The 17542-nt window shown below is 40.9% G+C and overlaps 1 protein-coding gene across 3 annotated transcripts in view; it reads left to right on the top strand.

Moving 5' to 3' along the window:
- Window positions 1–17303, top strand: part of DGKQ (diacylglycerol kinase theta) — a 173503-nt gene extending 156200 nt beyond the window's left edge. For all 3 annotated transcript variants that reach the window (XM_074953594.1, XM_074953597.1, XM_074953595.1), the window contains 4 exons: window positions 3804–3950; window positions 5155–5266; window positions 7780–7932; window positions 9248–17303. In XM_074953594.1, coding sequence (XP_074809695.1) covers window positions 3804–3950; window positions 5155–5266; window positions 7780–7932; window positions 9248–9346 — 511 coding nt within the window. In that variant the 3' untranslated portion in view covers window positions 9347–17303. The remainder of the gene's footprint in view (window positions 1–3803; window positions 3951–5154; window positions 5267–7779; window positions 7933–9247) is intronic.
- Window positions 17304–17542: the final 239 nt, after the last annotated feature.

Below are 17542 nucleotides of genomic sequence, written 5' to 3'. Positions count from 1 at the left end.
TTGCGTGGCATGGAGTATTGCAGTAGCTTTCTAGTGACTTATAATTGGTCAGCAGAGTTTATAATGTAGGGAGTATAATCATAATGACATTCTAAATAGCTTTTGTGTACCTTGAGACTGTTTTTCCTCCTCATATAGCTAACAGCACATAGCAGTTCATGTGCAATGTTCTAAGGAAAGACAGGAATAGGGTCCAAGTGTTTTTGCTGTAGGCATACTGACTTAACATTTGGAGCAGCTGCTAATGTCTCATTTATTTATTTGCTTTAGGTGAAATGTAGCCACATGTACATTTACAATTCCGTCTCTTCTGGTGATTTTTATCATGCTGCACCAAATTACAAATGTCTAGTAATGGGTGACACTATAGGGGCTTCTAGTGTCGTGTTTAAGAGTTGTACATGAGAGGAAAAAGGACAGATTCCCAAACACAATGAGATTCGTGTGTAAACAGAATGAGATTGGCTGGTTCTTTGGAGATCTGTTTGGAAAACTGATTTTCCATCCCACAAAAATCTATTTTTGTCCCCAGAAATGTCAGATGTGTTTGCAAAACAAAATTTTGAAGAAAAAAAAAATCATCTCATGTCAACTGAAATGTCCTTTAGATTTTGTTTTTCTATTTTAATTGGTTTTTATGTTAAAATACATTTCAAAATGAAAAGTCCTTTTGAAATGAAAAATTGAAACTTTCATTCCAAAAATGTCCTGTTTTAACATCTTCAAAAATGTGGTTGAAATAGATACGTTTCAATGAAAAATTTGGATTTTGTTGAAATGGCATTTTCTGACGGAAAACTGAGTTGTGATCTTCTCCACTCAGCAGAAGTACTTGATTATTGCTGCCTTTCAGACATAAATAGATTTGTCACAAATCACTTTAAGATTGTTGTTAATGGGTATATAATGACTAATCAAGGATTTGATAAAGCCAAAATTAATTTGTTTTATACGCCTGCCTGTAAGCGCAGCTGCCAATGCTAATTGTAATTATTTGTTTCTAGTATGTGTAATACACTCCCCAGGGAGCCGTGAACTGTAAGCCATTGTGTTGCCTTTCCAAAGGAGAACTTTGCCCTGGATTAAACTATGACACACTAGTTTTGGTAGCCTCACCAGTCAACTCCCTGAGACTCTGCCAGTCTTAACCTTGCCTTGCAGGTTACATCTGGTGCTCCCGAGGTCCCCAGAGACGTCTCTGCAATGTCCAGTCCCTCTCATTGGCAATCACAGAATTTATTAAGTCTGCTGTCTCCAAAGAGACAGAGTGTACAACAGCCTGTTGGCTCCCTGAGGATATGCTCTTTACCTTTATGCACAGCATGGGGATGGTTTTATAGTAAAACAAGTTTATTAATAAAGAGCATAGATTTAAGTGGCACTAAGAAAAAGAAAAAGAGACAGGTATGGGTACAAATAAAACAAAAGTAAAAACATGCTTTCTAGTGTCTACAACTTAACAGTTCACAGTCCTGGTCTCAGGCAATTTCTCACCTACAGTCAGTTCCCAGAGTCTTCGACCCAGGTTGCTGAAGGATCCACCTTTCACAGATTCCAAGAGCTCTGGCCTCTTTTGTTCCTTAAGTGATGGATACATAAGGGCTTCTCTCCCCTTCTTTTTATAGTCTAGTAAACCTTCGAAATATGTATCCCCAGATAAGTTCTTCTCACCTGCTGTGTGTTTCTTCCTGGTCACTTCCCAGCCCCCCTGTTGATTTGTATGTCAGTGTAACTTTCATTGCTCAGTTTACTTTGCAGACACAGGCAAACCAACGTTCCTTTGTCAAGAGCAAACTTGTTTATCAAGTCTTCCCCCAAAGCATATTTTAGGAAAATATTCCCAGCATGCGCACACAACTCTTTACATGCCATCCATAGATATATCACACAGTGATAGTAGTGACCCACATGATACCAGTTTTTACATGATACTTAACAAGACACGGTGTTTGGCTAAATATTCTGACCGAGGTGTGCAGAGTGTGTCCTTTAACAGTTGGCATGAAGGGGCTTTGGGGTCACAGACTTATTACGGCAGTCACCATGGTAACAAGCTAAGGACTTAAATGAGAGGGAGGTTATCAACGACTCAATTACTGATCGAGCTTCCCTGTTCATGAACTGTAAGTCCCTGCACCTGGTCTGTCACCTTGGACTATTTTTAAAAAAGTGGTGGTTGTGGTCACCGCCACGTCAAGGTGCAGTTGTTCTGTTTACTGATCCTGAGGTACATGCTGCTCGGATGTGGCTGCTCTGCTCCTGCCTGTATCTGGGAGGCAAAACTGACATTCTGGTCCTCTCTCTAGAGAACCGAAATGTGTGAGAAGGAGTATTAAGGCGGTGGCATAACAGCCCTGGTGCTCCGTGGTGAAGGGACTTTTGACACGGCCCCATGGAATTGTGCTGCAGAATCCAGCTTTTGTTTTAAAATACAATGTTTCTAGCCCTCCTTCTTGTGACGAGAACCTGGAAAATGTGAACTGGTGCACAAGGTCTTCCTGAGTCCGCAGGAAGCACGACGTAACTCTCAGGTGTTACCTGCGTAGCTCACCAGGGCCCCGCTGGACACAGCTATTCCATGGCATTTTTTCCTAGAAAGCTTCAGGGGGAGGGATTTACCCGCTAAGACAGCCAGATGTCTCAGGCTTTATTTTCTGTGTATGAGTCCTATGGAGTGTGCCTATGGGGGTGCTTACAGTTCACCTCTCCCAGCTACAGTATTAAAACATAACTTCGCCCTTACTGCATTTACCAAGCCACCTTTAAGCCTTCTCTAGACTAGGGGAAAGTATTTCCTCTGTGATATTTGCATGGCATGGTAAATCTGTTAAAAATTCCTAAACAAATAAATAGTTAGCTAATATGGAGGGTGGGGAGGTGGGCTACATGTTTTAATTAAGTGCTATTTAAAATATGTTAGCACACCCTACCCAGCTAATGTTTTTAAAGGTGCTGTCTGCCCGAGGAGCTGATGTAATCCCTGCTAACATAGTGTGGTTCTTTCCACCTATTTAGTGACTAGAGTACCACAGGGGTTTGTCCCCTACTACTGTCTGCAAGCTAGTGGATCTGATCCTTTAGCTCAAACAGTGGAGGCTCATGCTTTTAGATCTAGAGATGCCTGCAGACGACTTATCCATAGCTGTCATTTTACTAACCTGATTTTAAACAGCACTTAATTAAAATGTATTTGCTAAAATAACATTTAAAAATATTGTAAACAAGGCATTAACCTTGTCCTCAGTTTTTTTCTATGTAAAATTGGAACACTTGCAAGTGGCTACATCACAGAATTGTTGAGGGTTATCAGTATAATAAGTATTTAGAAATTTTTCTCACTTCAGCTTGGGCAGTTTATATTTTCAAATGACTTATTTAGCGCTCTGTTTATCCAGACTCTTGATGGTTTATGGCACAGTGCCAATTTTAATTATTCCGTGTTTTCACACTCAGTTTTCAAAGTAGTAGATTTTGATTAAAATAAAATTATTTTCAAGCAGAAAGCCTTCTGAAAGGCAGTTCTGAATATTTACTTGTATATGTTTCCATGTGTTCTATGCCTAATTCCTAAATTATCTTTCTGTCTATTCATTAAAATCTATATGAAGTAACAGTTTATCACCTGAAATAGCTTGATTTGTTGATTAAAACAAGAAGACTTAAGTGTGATTTTAGTTAAAGGAAACTTTAAATGAACGTGTTCCAAAATTAGAAGAAAAGTGTTAGCTTAAATGAGCATGATTAAAACAGTGCCACAATATAGTGTCAAACCTTGCAGTGACAGAGTGCTATTCTGTTCATAGGTTTCACAACAAAGGAGTATATGTAAAAGTTGGACTGCAGAGGATAAGTCACACCAGAAATCTTCACAGAGATATAAAACTTAAAGTGGACCAGCATGAAGTTGAGTTACCAAGTATCGAGGGACTCATTTTCATTAATATCCCCAGGTAAAACTGTGAGAAATGAGTCTGTGTCGGTACACATCAAACACCCTGTTGTACTCACCAAAATCTCTGTGGTCAATAGAACTAGATGAAAGGGGTTTTCTTTACTTTTTTTGGCTGGGATTTTCAAAGGTGCGTAAGGCAGCTAGCTGCTCAACTGGTATGAGATTCGGACAGATAACTCGCTTCAGTTCTTCTGAAAGTCCTGGCCTGAGTTCATAGAAACTAACCCTTGTTTTTACAGTGCAATGAGAACCGCTTTGCTATCTCTGCTCTTATTTCATAACATTTGTTTCTAGTAACTTTTACCAACTCCCGTACATTGCATACAGGCTTTCTTTTTGTTTGCACAAATGTGTACTAGTTACTGAAACGTCTGCCACAGTATTTAACTGTAGCAACTATCTTAAAAGGCTCTATTAATTAGGGTTCTCTGTTAAGAGAAGTTAATTGGCTGTACTTTTTGTTCTAATTTAGGTCATGGCTTCAAGAGTTAGAGATTTTCTCTCTTTTTAAATCTATTTTTTTTTATTCCTGAGAGAACTAGAAAGGGAAAAAAATCGTATCCGCTGTTGAGCAGTAGCTGTGTATTGGAGATGCAAACATACTATTCTTATTGGAAATTCAAGCCTTTTCTAGGAAGTAAAATTATATTAATTTCCCACTGGCATCAGGATTTCAGGGGAATGATTTTGATTTGCTTAATTCTACAAAGCTATTTGAAGCCTAAATGTAATAATTTGATAGAGCAGTTTCTCAGTATTTAGCTTCCCTTCAACATATCATGTCTTCTGAAAGAAAAAACATATTGATATTACCAAAAACTCTGGTAACCTTCTGAGTAGTAATCATAAAAGTTAAGACTTCACAGGTTTAACCTGTGGTTTCCAGCAACCCAAAATGACATGAGGCTGTTTCCCTCTTATCCACTTTTCTCAGCTGAAAACCTACTTAGCCCTCCCCCACTGCTTTCACCTCTTCCCCCTTCCCTCCCCCACAGCAGTGTTATCAAGAGGTTACCAAATTTTAGGAAAGCAAATGCCGTGTTTTGTAAAGTGGAAAAGGAGAAATACGTAACCCCACTCAAGGAGAATCTATGGAAGAGCAGAATGGCTTCCTAAATTGTTAACCGATCAGATATTTGGATACTGCTTGAGTCTTGACAGATTACGACTCTCAGCGGCCACGCTTGTGTGCTCTGTTCCAGTTGGGGGTCTGGAGCTGATCTCTGGGGATCTGACCATGATAATCGATTTGAGAAACCAAGAATCGATGATGGCTTACTGGAAGTCGTGGGGGTGACTGGAGTTGTGCACATGGTAAGTTAGTGCTGAGCCTGCTTTTTGTTTGTTTGGGGGTACTGAGCAAGCGAAAACAGTGACTCGTCACTTAACCCATGTTAAGCATCTCTGTGAATTTGTCCTGTGGTAAATATTTTGCTCAAAACACCTTCAAAAAATAATTTTAGGTTGTAAAATGAAGCACTCAAAAGTCAGAACACACATTCCAAGAATCGTAAGAATACAAAATATATTAGTCAAGTTAGACTACAAAAGTAGTCGGCTGTTATGCTGTGGGGCAGTGGCTGTGATAGCCATTGGAGAGTGGGCTTAGACAGCTTTTGAAGCCTGCTCTGGAAATCCTTGTTCAGGTGCCCAAATTCAGCAGTATATAGAAGGAAGCTGGAGCTGGATGGTAAAAAGTTTTAGAGGCATTGAGGGGTCTGCTGTACCACTTGTTCAAGTAAATGGAAATACTCCCAGTGATTTCAGAGGGCTTTGAATCAAGCCCTGAAAGACGTCTGTATAAAGAATGGGACTGTTTAATTTAGAGAGATGTTAGCTGCACAAAACAATGAGAGGTATAGATTAGGGCAGTCGGGTGCTTTTGTTTTCCCTCTTTCAAAATAGAAGTGGATGGTGAATGAAATTTCAAAGGCTGATAACTTAAAAAATGAAGTTAGAATGGGTAGAGATGGCTTCATTTTTGTTTCCTTGGTTGCTTTATTAGGCTGTGGATCATTGATACTACATATATTGTTTCAGCTTACCAATTTGAAACTCATTTATTGGAGGTTTGCTTTTACATCTCCTTTCAACTTGTAAACTTATTCCACATTGTTCATAAGCTTCTCAATAAAATTATAAGGAGAAAAATGATAAAAGGAATTACTAACATAATACATTAAATAACCTGCGGCATTTAAGGTTATAAGGTGGATAGAAAGCTGGCTAGATTATCGGGCTCAAGAGGTAGTGATCAGTGGCTCCATGTCTAGGTATCAAGTGGAGTGCCCCAAGGGTCGGTCCTGGGGATGGTTTTGTTCAGTATCTTCATTAATGATCTGGAGGCTGGCGTGGCTTGCACCCTCAGCAAGTTTGCAGATGACACTAAACTGGGAGGAGAGGTAGATACGCTGGAGGGTAGGGATAGGATACAGAGGGCCCTAGACAAATTGGAGGATTGGGCCAAAAGAAATCTGATGAGGTTCAACAAGGACAAGTGCAGAGTCCTGCACTTAGGATGGAAGAATCCCATGCACTGCTACAGACTGGGGACCGAACGGCTAGGCAGCAGTTCTGCAGAAAAGGTTACAGTGGACGAGAAGCTGGATATGAGTCAACAGTGTGCCCTTGTTGCCAAGAAGGCCAATGGCATTTTGGGATGTATAAGTAGGGGCATTGCCAGCAGATTGAGGGAAGTGATCGTTCCCCTCTATTCGACATTGGTGAGGCCTCATCTGGAGTACTGTGTCCAGTTTTGGGCCCCACACTACAAGAAGGATGTGAAAAACCTGGAAACATCCAGCGGAGGGCAACAAAAATGATTAGGGGACTGGAACACATGACTTATGAGGAGAGGCTGAGGGAACTGGGATTGTTTAGTCTGCGGAAGAGAAGAATGAGGGGGGATTTGATAGCTGCCTTCAACTATCTGAAAGGGGGTTCCAAAGAGGATGGATTTAGACTGTTCTTAGTGGTAGTAGGTGACAGAACGAGGAGTAATGGTCTCAAGTTGCAGTGGAGGAGGTTTAGGTTGGATATTAGGAAAACCTTTTTCACTAGGGGGGTGGTGAAGCACTGGAATGCGTTATCTAGGGAGGTGGTGGAATCTCCTTCCTTAGAGGTTTTTAAGGTCAGGCTTGACAAAGCCCTGGCTGGGATGATTTAGTTGGGGATTGGTCCTGCTTTGAGCAGGGGGTTGGACTAGATGACCTCCTGAGGTCCCTTCCAACCCTGATATTCTATGATTCATTACCTTAAGATAGCAAAATCCTATGATGGCAGAGCACTTAGCACTAGACTTTATTTGAATTTATTATAATATAGTTGATTTGTATATGATTTTTAAAATTCTTTATTTTTAACTAATTTAAAATCTCATTATTTTCTATGGGTCTTTTAGGTGTCTTTTGAGACAAAAATATTTTTGAACAAATCCTGATAAATGTGGTAGGCTGAGGATAACAATTACTTGGACTCCTTTATAAATTTAGACCCCAATCCTACAAATAAGTTGGCAGCAGCAGGGAGCCCCTTTGACTTCAGTGGCGCTCAGACGAAGTTGAGGTCCATTGGCTTGGAGCCACCTTCTGGATCAGGGCCTTACTGCAGCATGGGGTTAATGCAGGTGTTACTTTTGAAAATTTCAGGTCATAATTTTGGAATCTTCTAGGGGGTAGAAACCTCAGACAGGAAGAGGCCAGGATGTACTCCAGCGCTGCAAAAGTCTTAAGCATGATATGCACCTGTCCTTGCTTTTATAAGGCTTATTTGTACCAATAAATACCAGAGAGTTTTAGAAAATAATGGCAGTTCTGATATTCTGATAGGGTCAAGTACAGGGCGGTCTGCGATCAGGGATCCGCATAGCCCAAGGATCTTACTTTCGTGTTACGCTTCTGAAAGCAATACCTGTTCAAGTAGATGGAGAGCCCTGGATCCAGCCACCAGGCCAGATTATCATTTCTGTTGCAGGACCAAAGGTAAGCTTGCCTCGGCAGTTTGCCTTTTTGCATTAGAAAAATGTAAATGGTTGCCGTTAAAGTTTTCTCCTGTTTGTTTTTGTTCCTTAGTCTAAGTCATGCCATTTGTTTGACTCATCTCCTACTATTTGTCTGGCTCCTCATCCTCTTAGTGCATTTCATTATTAAGGTACTAATCAACATAATGTGATCACTGTTGGATGAATATACGCTACGGAATCTACGCCATGAAATTCAAAGAAGTTCACATATGTTAGTTAAAGGGCCTGTCTGCACCAGCAAAACTACAGTATTGAGAGATCAAGTTTAAGAAAACAGTCCCCTGGGTGTTTGGTAATGTGGCTTACCCTCGCATGAGACAGCAGGGAGCCATGTTCTAATTACATTGTTTGCGTTGCAGCAGATCAGGGTTATTCAGACAATCCAGGAGCATGGTGTATGAGGGACAGTGCATTCCCTGTTCAGTGGTCAAGGAATCCATGGACAGAATTTAGCTAGCAAGAAAGTGGAGAAATGAGACGTATGAGCAATGGGAGGGGAAGGAGAGGAGCGGCTGGGGGATTGAGAGTAAAGTGTCCCCCATCCAAGGAATTAAAGTTTCTGCTGACAGTGAAGCAGCCAAATGATCCTTTTGCACGGTCAGTGCATTTGATAACTCTCACACACACAAGTTCCTGCCACAGAAGTTCGTTAAATGACCCCTTTAAGAACGACTGCAGAAATCTGTTGCTACAGAAAGAGTTACAGAAATCTCATCGAATGCCACGCTTTTGTCGTGGGAAAAAAAAAGAGGCGTTTGCAGAATGTGCCTTTATTATTTGAAAAGTACTTGCAGCTACACAGAGCTCTTCTTCAGATTAAAAAAGAGCCCTGTGTAGCTCAAAAGCTTGTCTCTTTCACCAACAGAAGTTGCTTCAATAAAAGATATTCCCTCACCCGCCTTGCCTCTTTCAAAGTATTAACCTTTTTTGTAAAGAGGACCAGTGTTTAAAAACTCTTCCCTTCTTGCACGAGAGAGAGAGATACACATTTTGTAATTTGGAGTCGCTCTACAGAAACTGCTCTGAAATGCACAAAGTAAGCAAATCAAAAATTAGGCTTTTCTTGACTCTGTTAGTCATCTTGGGTGATATAATTATAAGAGGTTAAAAAAGACAAGTGAGAGTTAAGTTAGTAGTACCTTTATTAAATTGCTTTTCTGTTGCAGCATTAATGTGTATATTATTCATTCCTAAGCATACCTTTCTTAAATTTGCTTGAATAAAGAGATGTTTTGTTGCTTTCGTTTATCGTCTCTACAAATGTTTTATTGAAGGTCCACATGTTGAAAAAATCCAAACAGAAGCCAAAAAAAACTGGAAGCTTGAAAGAGACAAGAACGGATAGTGTCTCAGTCACTGAAGTGGGACATTAAATGGAGCGGACCTTTCCAGAACAGAAGCGGCAGAACGATGAAAGGAGCCTGCACTGTACAGCTGGGTGCTGGGGTTTGGTAAAGAAGGGGTCCTAATGAGCCTTCCCTTTATTCCATTGTAATAGTACTGTGTTCTGCTTGTTTTGTTAAATGATTGTGCCTCATTAGGTGGCTGATGCACACCTACTTGTATACCACTAATTTCATTCGAAATGTTTGCCTTTGGTAGCCTTCCCTAAAGCACTGCCCAGTACCAATAGATAACACAGATCTATCCTATGGAGCTCTTCACGCTTGGTTTTGCAGAATTTTCATTTTGTTAAGAAATTTCTTGCCTTTTTCTTACATAATCTTCCATCAAGAAATCATCACAAGGTTCTGTTAAAGTAGCCCTGAACAACAGTCTTCCAACAAACAGAAGAGTAGTGGTTGCATCTCTTTGCTGTTGTACTGTGACCTTCCTGGGTAAGGCCAAAGAACACAATTTGAGGCGTTGCAGTTTGAGATCATGTTACTCGAGATGAATGACTGTCGTGATAATGATCCCAACATGAAGAGTGCCGTGTACAGAGGAGAAAACCTGTGCTGAAACGCTCAAGTCAAAATGGCTAAGACAGGATAGTTTCAACATGGTTTACTTGGATAAAGTAAATGGGGACAAAAATCTGTTTTAAACAGTTACGAAATGGTCTAGCCTCTTCCAGACATCAAACGCTGTGGAAGGGTTGGTAAAGTTCAGCAGCTATCTCTTGACTAAATGGGGGCAAAGTTTACCTCAGTAATATATGTAGACGACAGACTTCTTGGGCTCTTATTTTTCTCCCCCGCTGCGTGTTCTACCTTTGGTGACTCCATACTCCTCCACAGTCCTCATTGGTCTTGTTTCAAATTCAATTTCTAAAAAAAAAATGCCCTATGTGTAAATGTATTGTGACTATGACTTTCCGTACAAGCTCCAGAGACTTGAAGAATGGGTACTAATTCTGGTAAAAAGCTGCTGAAAACGACTGTTTCATTGATTATCAGTTCATTAAGGCTGTTTCTCTACAAGGGGCGTGATTCCCCTCCTATGCTAGCTCGATAAAAGCTAGCGTGAGTGTATGTAGTAGTGGAGGCATGGCTGAACTTCACCACGTACAAACCAGCCTGAAATCGGCAGGCATGTGCTTGGCACAGCTAAGCCGTGCCTCTGCTGCCCGTGCTACCATGGCTACACTACTATTTATATCTGCACTGGCTCTCATTGGGTTACCGTGAGATGTGTTCGCAAGCAGCGGATTCACACCCCTGGCTTGTAGTATAGACATAGCCTATGATACGTGAACATAGAGGCAGGCTAACATTAAATGGAAATACACAATAATTTAATTCCTTGAGTTTTCTTATGAGGCATAGTGCGTGTTCAATAAGACTGTACGTCTGGCAATATGTATGTCGTTGCTGTAGAAAATGCTGTGACTTCAGATGACTGAGTATTTAGCAATAAAGTAACGAAAGGCCTATTTTCCAGTATACTTCTGAAAACAGCCTTCCCGCAACTGTTTAGCCATGGTTCTTTCTTGCAGGCTGCCAGTATAGCTTAGCATTTGGGGCATGGAAAAGGGGTGTAGGCCCAGATTCTCAAAGCTATTTAGGCACCTAACTCACATTGATTTCAGTGGAAGTGGAGCCTGAATACATTTGAGGATCTGGGCCATAGAGACTGTACTGTAATCTAGCTGGACCAGTGTGTGTTGTAAGCCCAGGTTAGGGCATGCCAGTCCTCCCAGAAAGGTGATCTGACTGCTTGCCCACCTGCTGAAGACTGATGGGTCAGGGTGTTTGAGAATACTGCCCAGCCCCAGGGCTAATGTGCTGAAGGTCTTGTAGAACACTACATCTGTTGTCAACAGCCATTCCCGCATGGACCTTGCTAAACACCCCTTCTCTTTGCTTCACTCTCAGCTCACCAGGGTTCTCTGGTGAGCTAAGTCAGGTGGAAATGAATGGGCTTGAACAGCAGTGTGGAAAGATGCAGAACAATTGTGGTGGAAGGAATTTGTACAGTTCTACCCCACACAGGGAAAGGCGACTAATATCTTTCAGCATTGTGTACAGTAAGTCCTTGACCAATGGAACTGCTCCCAGCTATATCCTCATGAACCTGAGTCCTGTTAGCAGGTGACAAGGCACACTTACCCTCGGCTGTAGAAAGAACTGATGAAATACATTACAGCCACCTCTGCTCTGGGGGCAACAAATCAGAAAAAAATGGTGACCGTACTGGTAGCATGGCTCAATCATTCAAGCAGAGGCTCTGAAAAGACTCTTACTGTTGCTGCTTGTGGAATGGACCTTTGAAACCATGTCCCATGTGAGGGCTACCTCCAGAATGGCATTCTGTAGACTGTGAAATGTGCAAAAGCCCAGCCTTTGTTTAGCAAGCAATTGATGCCAGTGTTCTTGCCAGCCATCCCCTTTTCACGGTCTCCTCAGCGAGTGGTTGCAAGTCAACGCCCGCAGCAGTTGTTTTCTACCAGTGTTATAGACGCCTTCTAGTCATGCTTCGGACGTGGCTAAGGCATGGCAGCAGCTTTGATAATCAGCTTATTGCCACGGACAGAGCTGAAACTTCAGTGCAAATGCGGTTTGATCGAACAACAGTTTCTATCATCCGTCATCAAGAGATGCTTTTTACTCACTTATGGGACAGCTGCTCCTTTTCCCCACGTGTCCTGACCTTAAGAGTGCTACAGGACTCCATCCCCTTTTATTCAGCATCAGAACAAGATTTCTGTTGAGAGTGAGATATCTGCATGCTGATGGTGCAGATATTTCATGTGCATCTTTCCTCTTCTAACACAGCATCAGCTCCACTTCGGCACTTGGAAATTGGTACGTGCATGAAAAGCAAGCGGCTTGAGCTCAGCTTCAGTGTGGGTACTTCTGCTGATAGTGGGAGGAGGAAAGCATTGTATTTCAAGCTCTCTGCTCTCTCAGGGTGAAGTCAACAGACTAAGGAAATACATCACTGCTCTTGGGTACCCAAGGCACAACAGTGGCCAGGAATGCTGCTTTTAGGTAGCTGCTTTTAGCTTCTTTTACGTAGTTGAGAGATCAATTCTGTTCTCTTTGATGCAGCCTAGCTATGGAGATGAATGTTTTTGTCATTTGCAGACTCTACCTGAGTTGACTGCAAAGACCATGCAGAAACAGAAGCCTCTCTCCTCCACGGGCCACACCAGAGAGCCTGTCTCACCAGTGCGCCATTCCTACACTGGCTCCAATTGATACTCTGGATCTGTTTCATGCTGCTAGTCCTGACCTTCACAGATCGTAATGTGCTAAGTCCTGTCTCTCTCCCCCGCTGCCCCATTGCAGTGGCTGTTATCTGAAATAGTGTGGTTTACAATCCCAAAGGTGAAACTCTTTGCACAGCATATTTTAAGTGGAAGACGTTTTGGCTGTGGAATTTCCTGCCATCTGATTGTTATAAATGCCAGACTCTTTCCACACTTAGAGCACAGTGCAAGATCCATCTCTTTGTGCATACCTCCCATAGTCTGGTGCAATAGTGCTTTCCTGGCAGGCAGACACCAGAGAGGACACTGATAGGGATTGTGTGTTAATAGAAGAAGTGATGGAAGCTTCTGGTCCTTGCTCATGCAGAAATGAAGTCTGATGTATGTGGTATCTAGACAGTTTGGTGATTGGCACGTTGGAAATGAAAATAGATACTTTTTTTAAAGCTTAATGTCTCTTTGTCTGATTCTGAAATATCTTCTGTATGTTTTCAAGACACAACAGATTTTTGGGCAAGTGGAATGGAAAACTGAATATACACAGAATAAGCAAACCAATTTAAAAACAGAGAAGAATTCTCTGGAGTAACCATTTTTAAGCTGTTTCAATTTCAGGTATTAAAAAGGCTAAGATGCTTAGGGAATTGTAGAGCTGTAGATTTGTTTTCATCAAACTTACACCTGCTGTGTGTGGGGATAGGGTTAATCATGTACAGTCTTTGCATTCATATTAATTACTTGGAGGCTTCCCTGCAGAAAGGTGGCATTGCTTATAAGTTACGTTAAACATGTGTAACAGCTGATAATTAGGTTTTATGTAAATCCAGTGAGATAATGCAATATAATTACATTTTGATGTTCTAATGCATGGTTCATACCATTATCAGCTCTTAGTGGAGAATGTTGTAAAATGTGATAATTATATAAACTTACGGTGGTTCCCCGGCCAATGCTTAAAATAGCATTAACAAATTTGAAGCTAGAGTGGTTTAGAAAACGTGGTGCAGAGAGCTCAGAAACGATATTGGGAGTGAGGTGAAATCCTGGTGTGGCTGGGTCGTGCTTGTGGGCTGTCCTTGTGGGCTCATAAGGAGACATACACTGTGCTGTCCCAAGCACAGGCTTGATCCTTTGTCGAGGCCCCTCTCTGATGACCTCCTCTGCAAGCCTCGGGGCATACTTGTATTGCCTGTCCTGCTTCCCACTTGGAAAGTTGCATTTGGCCTCTACCTCCTGGCTTTCCAGCTCTTGTCAGTAGGAGAGGAGAAGGGGGTCACTAAAAGTGCTATTCAATATCTCAAATTTCCAACCCAGGTAAAATGCATGTTTAAGGTATACAGTCATAGATAAGTATGTTATCGAATAGTACAGGGGAAGGACAAAATGTCTGCTCTGAGTTTTAGCCATAACTTCACAATTTCTGGCTTTTATGGTTGTAATTTATTCCCTCAACATTATTCCAACACTTATGGTCTGGTTTAGAGTAGTATAAGCTTCTACTTAGTGATGCTTAATCTAAATTGATCTTAGTGAACGGTCAGTGACTTATTTTGCCAAAAAACGACCAAGTTGTCTGGGCGAATTGAACATCTGGTCACAGTATATCCTCTTGTGGATTTAGCTGGGTGACTACGTTCTGACATCATTTGCTTCCGATCCTTATTGATAACACATGAGTGGTCTGATTGTCATTGGACAATGTGTTGAGCCCCTTCTTGCTGGTCCGTGAGATACACTGTGTCATTAAGATTCCCAACACAGACCTCAGGGATCTAAGGAACCTGCATTTTTCAACAAGATTCACTGGTTATAAAATCCAGCAATGAGATTAGAATTCAGCGTCGGCATATATTTTAGCTTTACCTCTGTATATCTTCCTGTAGATTTAAATCAGGCCCTGGATATTAAACTAAACCACAACTCTTCATGTGTAACACATTTAATAAAAAACTAGGAAAATCTTTTAGTAGTATAGTAGTCATAAGACTGTAAATTATTAATGAAACTCTTACGGATATTTACTCATTAATCCTTCATATCCTATACAAGCTTATTGTGTAAGTGGCATTTTTATCTACTCAGTCCAGACCCTAACTATTGGATGAATGTTTGAATGGTGGATGTGTTTATGCATATATGTGTTTTACCCAGTCGCCCACCTATTGTTGTGTGAGTAGAGTCATTGCTAAACATTGCCTAATGTAAAACAAAATTAAACCATTGTAGCAAATGTGTACACCTGGGGTAAACTGTTGAAAATGGTAAGGTTTAACAACGATAAAGCTATAGCAGTGCAAATGCTTTAAAACGTACCATAGCGTTGCCTGATGCTTTGTGTATTTTGTGCAGCCTGTTTATTGTTCAGCTGTATATTTTTTTGAAAAGTGTAGTATTGCGACCTGGAAATAGAAGTTTTTTCAGTCTACAACACAGTCTGCTTTCACACCGCCACCACAATGACTGTGTGCCTCTGCCATACTCTGTGGGTGCCTCCTTCATGTCCTTTGTTCTCAGCCCTTCTGCTGAAACTGATGACTAATTCGTGCCAATTCTGATGGTGCTGTTTGATCTGAATGACTGTTCACTAGCAGTGGGTATGAGACCACCCACTCATTTCCACTTACATCCTTCAACAGCCACGAAATGCAAAGATCTTCAGTTACTGCTGAACTGGCTCAGATTCCTATTGGGAACTTTGGCTCATTTTCAAACATAGATCCCATATTGTGTGTGTTTCCATTATTTTACACACATTTTGCATTTAACAAGTAAATGTGGAACAGACATTGTTTAGTGTATGGCAGAACTTTTTGTGTTTATAGTGTAAATAAGGAAAACCTTTTTGCAGACTTAAAATGCACTTTCAGGTTAAAATACAAAGAAGTCTGTAGAATGCCATTTAAAATGCTAGTTATTCTTGTAATTGTACCATTCCCTAGCATCCATGTCACTGAAATTACTGTACTGTCTTTTAATGCCCCATTAGGGAAGGAGAGGAGAGTGTAACATTTTTGCAATACATATTTATATCTAACTGACTGAAAGTTAATTTAAACTTTAAACCATTATAAATTGGCTATGGCCATTATAAATAAACTATGAATTAGTTTAATAGACTCATTTTTATAATGCATGAGATTCATTTTAAATTTATTTATTATGTTAACAGCTAGTTAATTTGACACACAGGATGTGTGATAAGAAGTCCAACTGAAAGGCCTTCACTTCTTTGACCTCTCTGTGCTTTGGCACTGACCAATGTAAAGGCATTACATGGAATGCAATGGTTTGAACACAACTTATTAAAAATTGTTTCTAAATGTCTGATTAGACCAGCAGTTTCGATGTTTACAGATTGGTGACTATTGATTGTATGCACCCTGGTTCGCTTTTGACACAGTGCACTGGTTTATATTTTGGAAGCGTTGTTTCTACTTCCCATGCCCATGAGTGGAATCGTTGCCTTTTGAGTTTGGGCTCTTAAGTAACTCTTCGGAAATATATAAGTGTGGATTTTCACTTTTCTGCTATGAACTGATAGAACCGACTTTGTGCTGATAAAAGTATTAGATTGAACATTTCTTCCTAAAGGACAAGTTTATTTTTGATAATGTATAAGATGGTTTTATAAACAATTAAGTAGTATTGAAAAAGTTGGTATGAGCTCTTGAAACAAGTGTATTATCATGATTTAAAAATCTATTTCAAAGCAGATAAGCATTTTTTCTTTAAAGAGCAGTGAAATGATATTTTCACTACCCTTAGTTCTGTTCTATGTTTAGCTTATCTATTAAGAGGAAACTTATTCTCAGAAGATGTGGCTTAATTTATCTTCAATTTATGCTGTATTGTGCTAATCGCCTTGACCTTTTACGCTTCTCTTGTAGCAATTCACAATATAAACACCTGTTTAAGAGGCTTGACTTTCCATCTATGAATTCCTACAGATGAAAGGACAAAATTGTGACAATTCTGATTATTACCCTGTCTGCCTAAAGTGAATGTGCCATACAGCCATCCTTTGCTTCCAAAGACAGCTGTCGCTTGGGCCAAGTGTACACCAGTAAGGGACACAGAATCCTATATCGGGCAAATGCTGCTCTCGCGATTGCTCTCCTCCCTTTCTGCTTTTAAATTTGCCAAATAGGGAGTAGCAAGAGGTGCCAAAGAAATTAGTGAGTAAGTATTAAAAGTGAGCAAATATAGGTGCTTGGAAAATCTAAACCTAACTCCTTTAAAGCAAAATCCTGCGAGGTCTGTGTCATAGAAGTAGTTGGCTCATTTCAGCTTTTCAGAAGTGCTAAGAGAAAATTTTTAATTGGAAATGGCTGAGAGACAAACAGTAAGAATCATAGAATCATAGAATATCAGGGTTGGAAGGGACCTCAGGAGGTCATCTAGTCCAACCCCCTGCTCAAAGCAGGACCAATCCCCAATTAAATCATCCCAGCCAGGGCTTTGTCAAGCCTGACCTTAAAAACTTCTAAGGAAGGAGATTCTACCACCTCCCTAGGTAACGCATTCCAGTGTTTCAACACCCTCCTAGTGAAAAAGTTTTTCCTAATATCCAACCTAAACCTCCCCCACTGCAACTTGAGACCATTACTCCTTGTCCTGTCATCTTCTACCACTGAGAATAGTCTAGAACCATCCTCTTTGGAACCACCTCTCAGGTAGTTGAAAGCAGCTATCAAATCCCCCCTCATTCTTCTCTTCTGCAGACTAAACAATCCCAGTTCCCTCAGCCTCTCCTCATAAGTCATGTGTTCCAGACCCCTAATCATTTTTGTTGCCCTTCGCTGGACTCTCTCCAATTTATCCACATCCTTCTTGTAGTGTGGGGCCCAAAACTGGACACAGTACTCCAGATGAGGCCTCACCAATGTCGAATAGAGGGGAACGATCACGTCCCTCG

This window comes from Natator depressus, chromosome 5, assembly GCF_965152275.1.
Source record: "Natator depressus isolate rNatDep1 chromosome 5, rNatDep2.hap1, whole genome shotgun sequence".
Lineage (NCBI taxonomy): Eukaryota > Metazoa > Chordata > Testudines > Cheloniidae > Natator > Natator depressus.
Note: the sequence above shows the minus strand (reverse complement) of the source record. Positions and strands in the feature narration are given on the sequence as shown.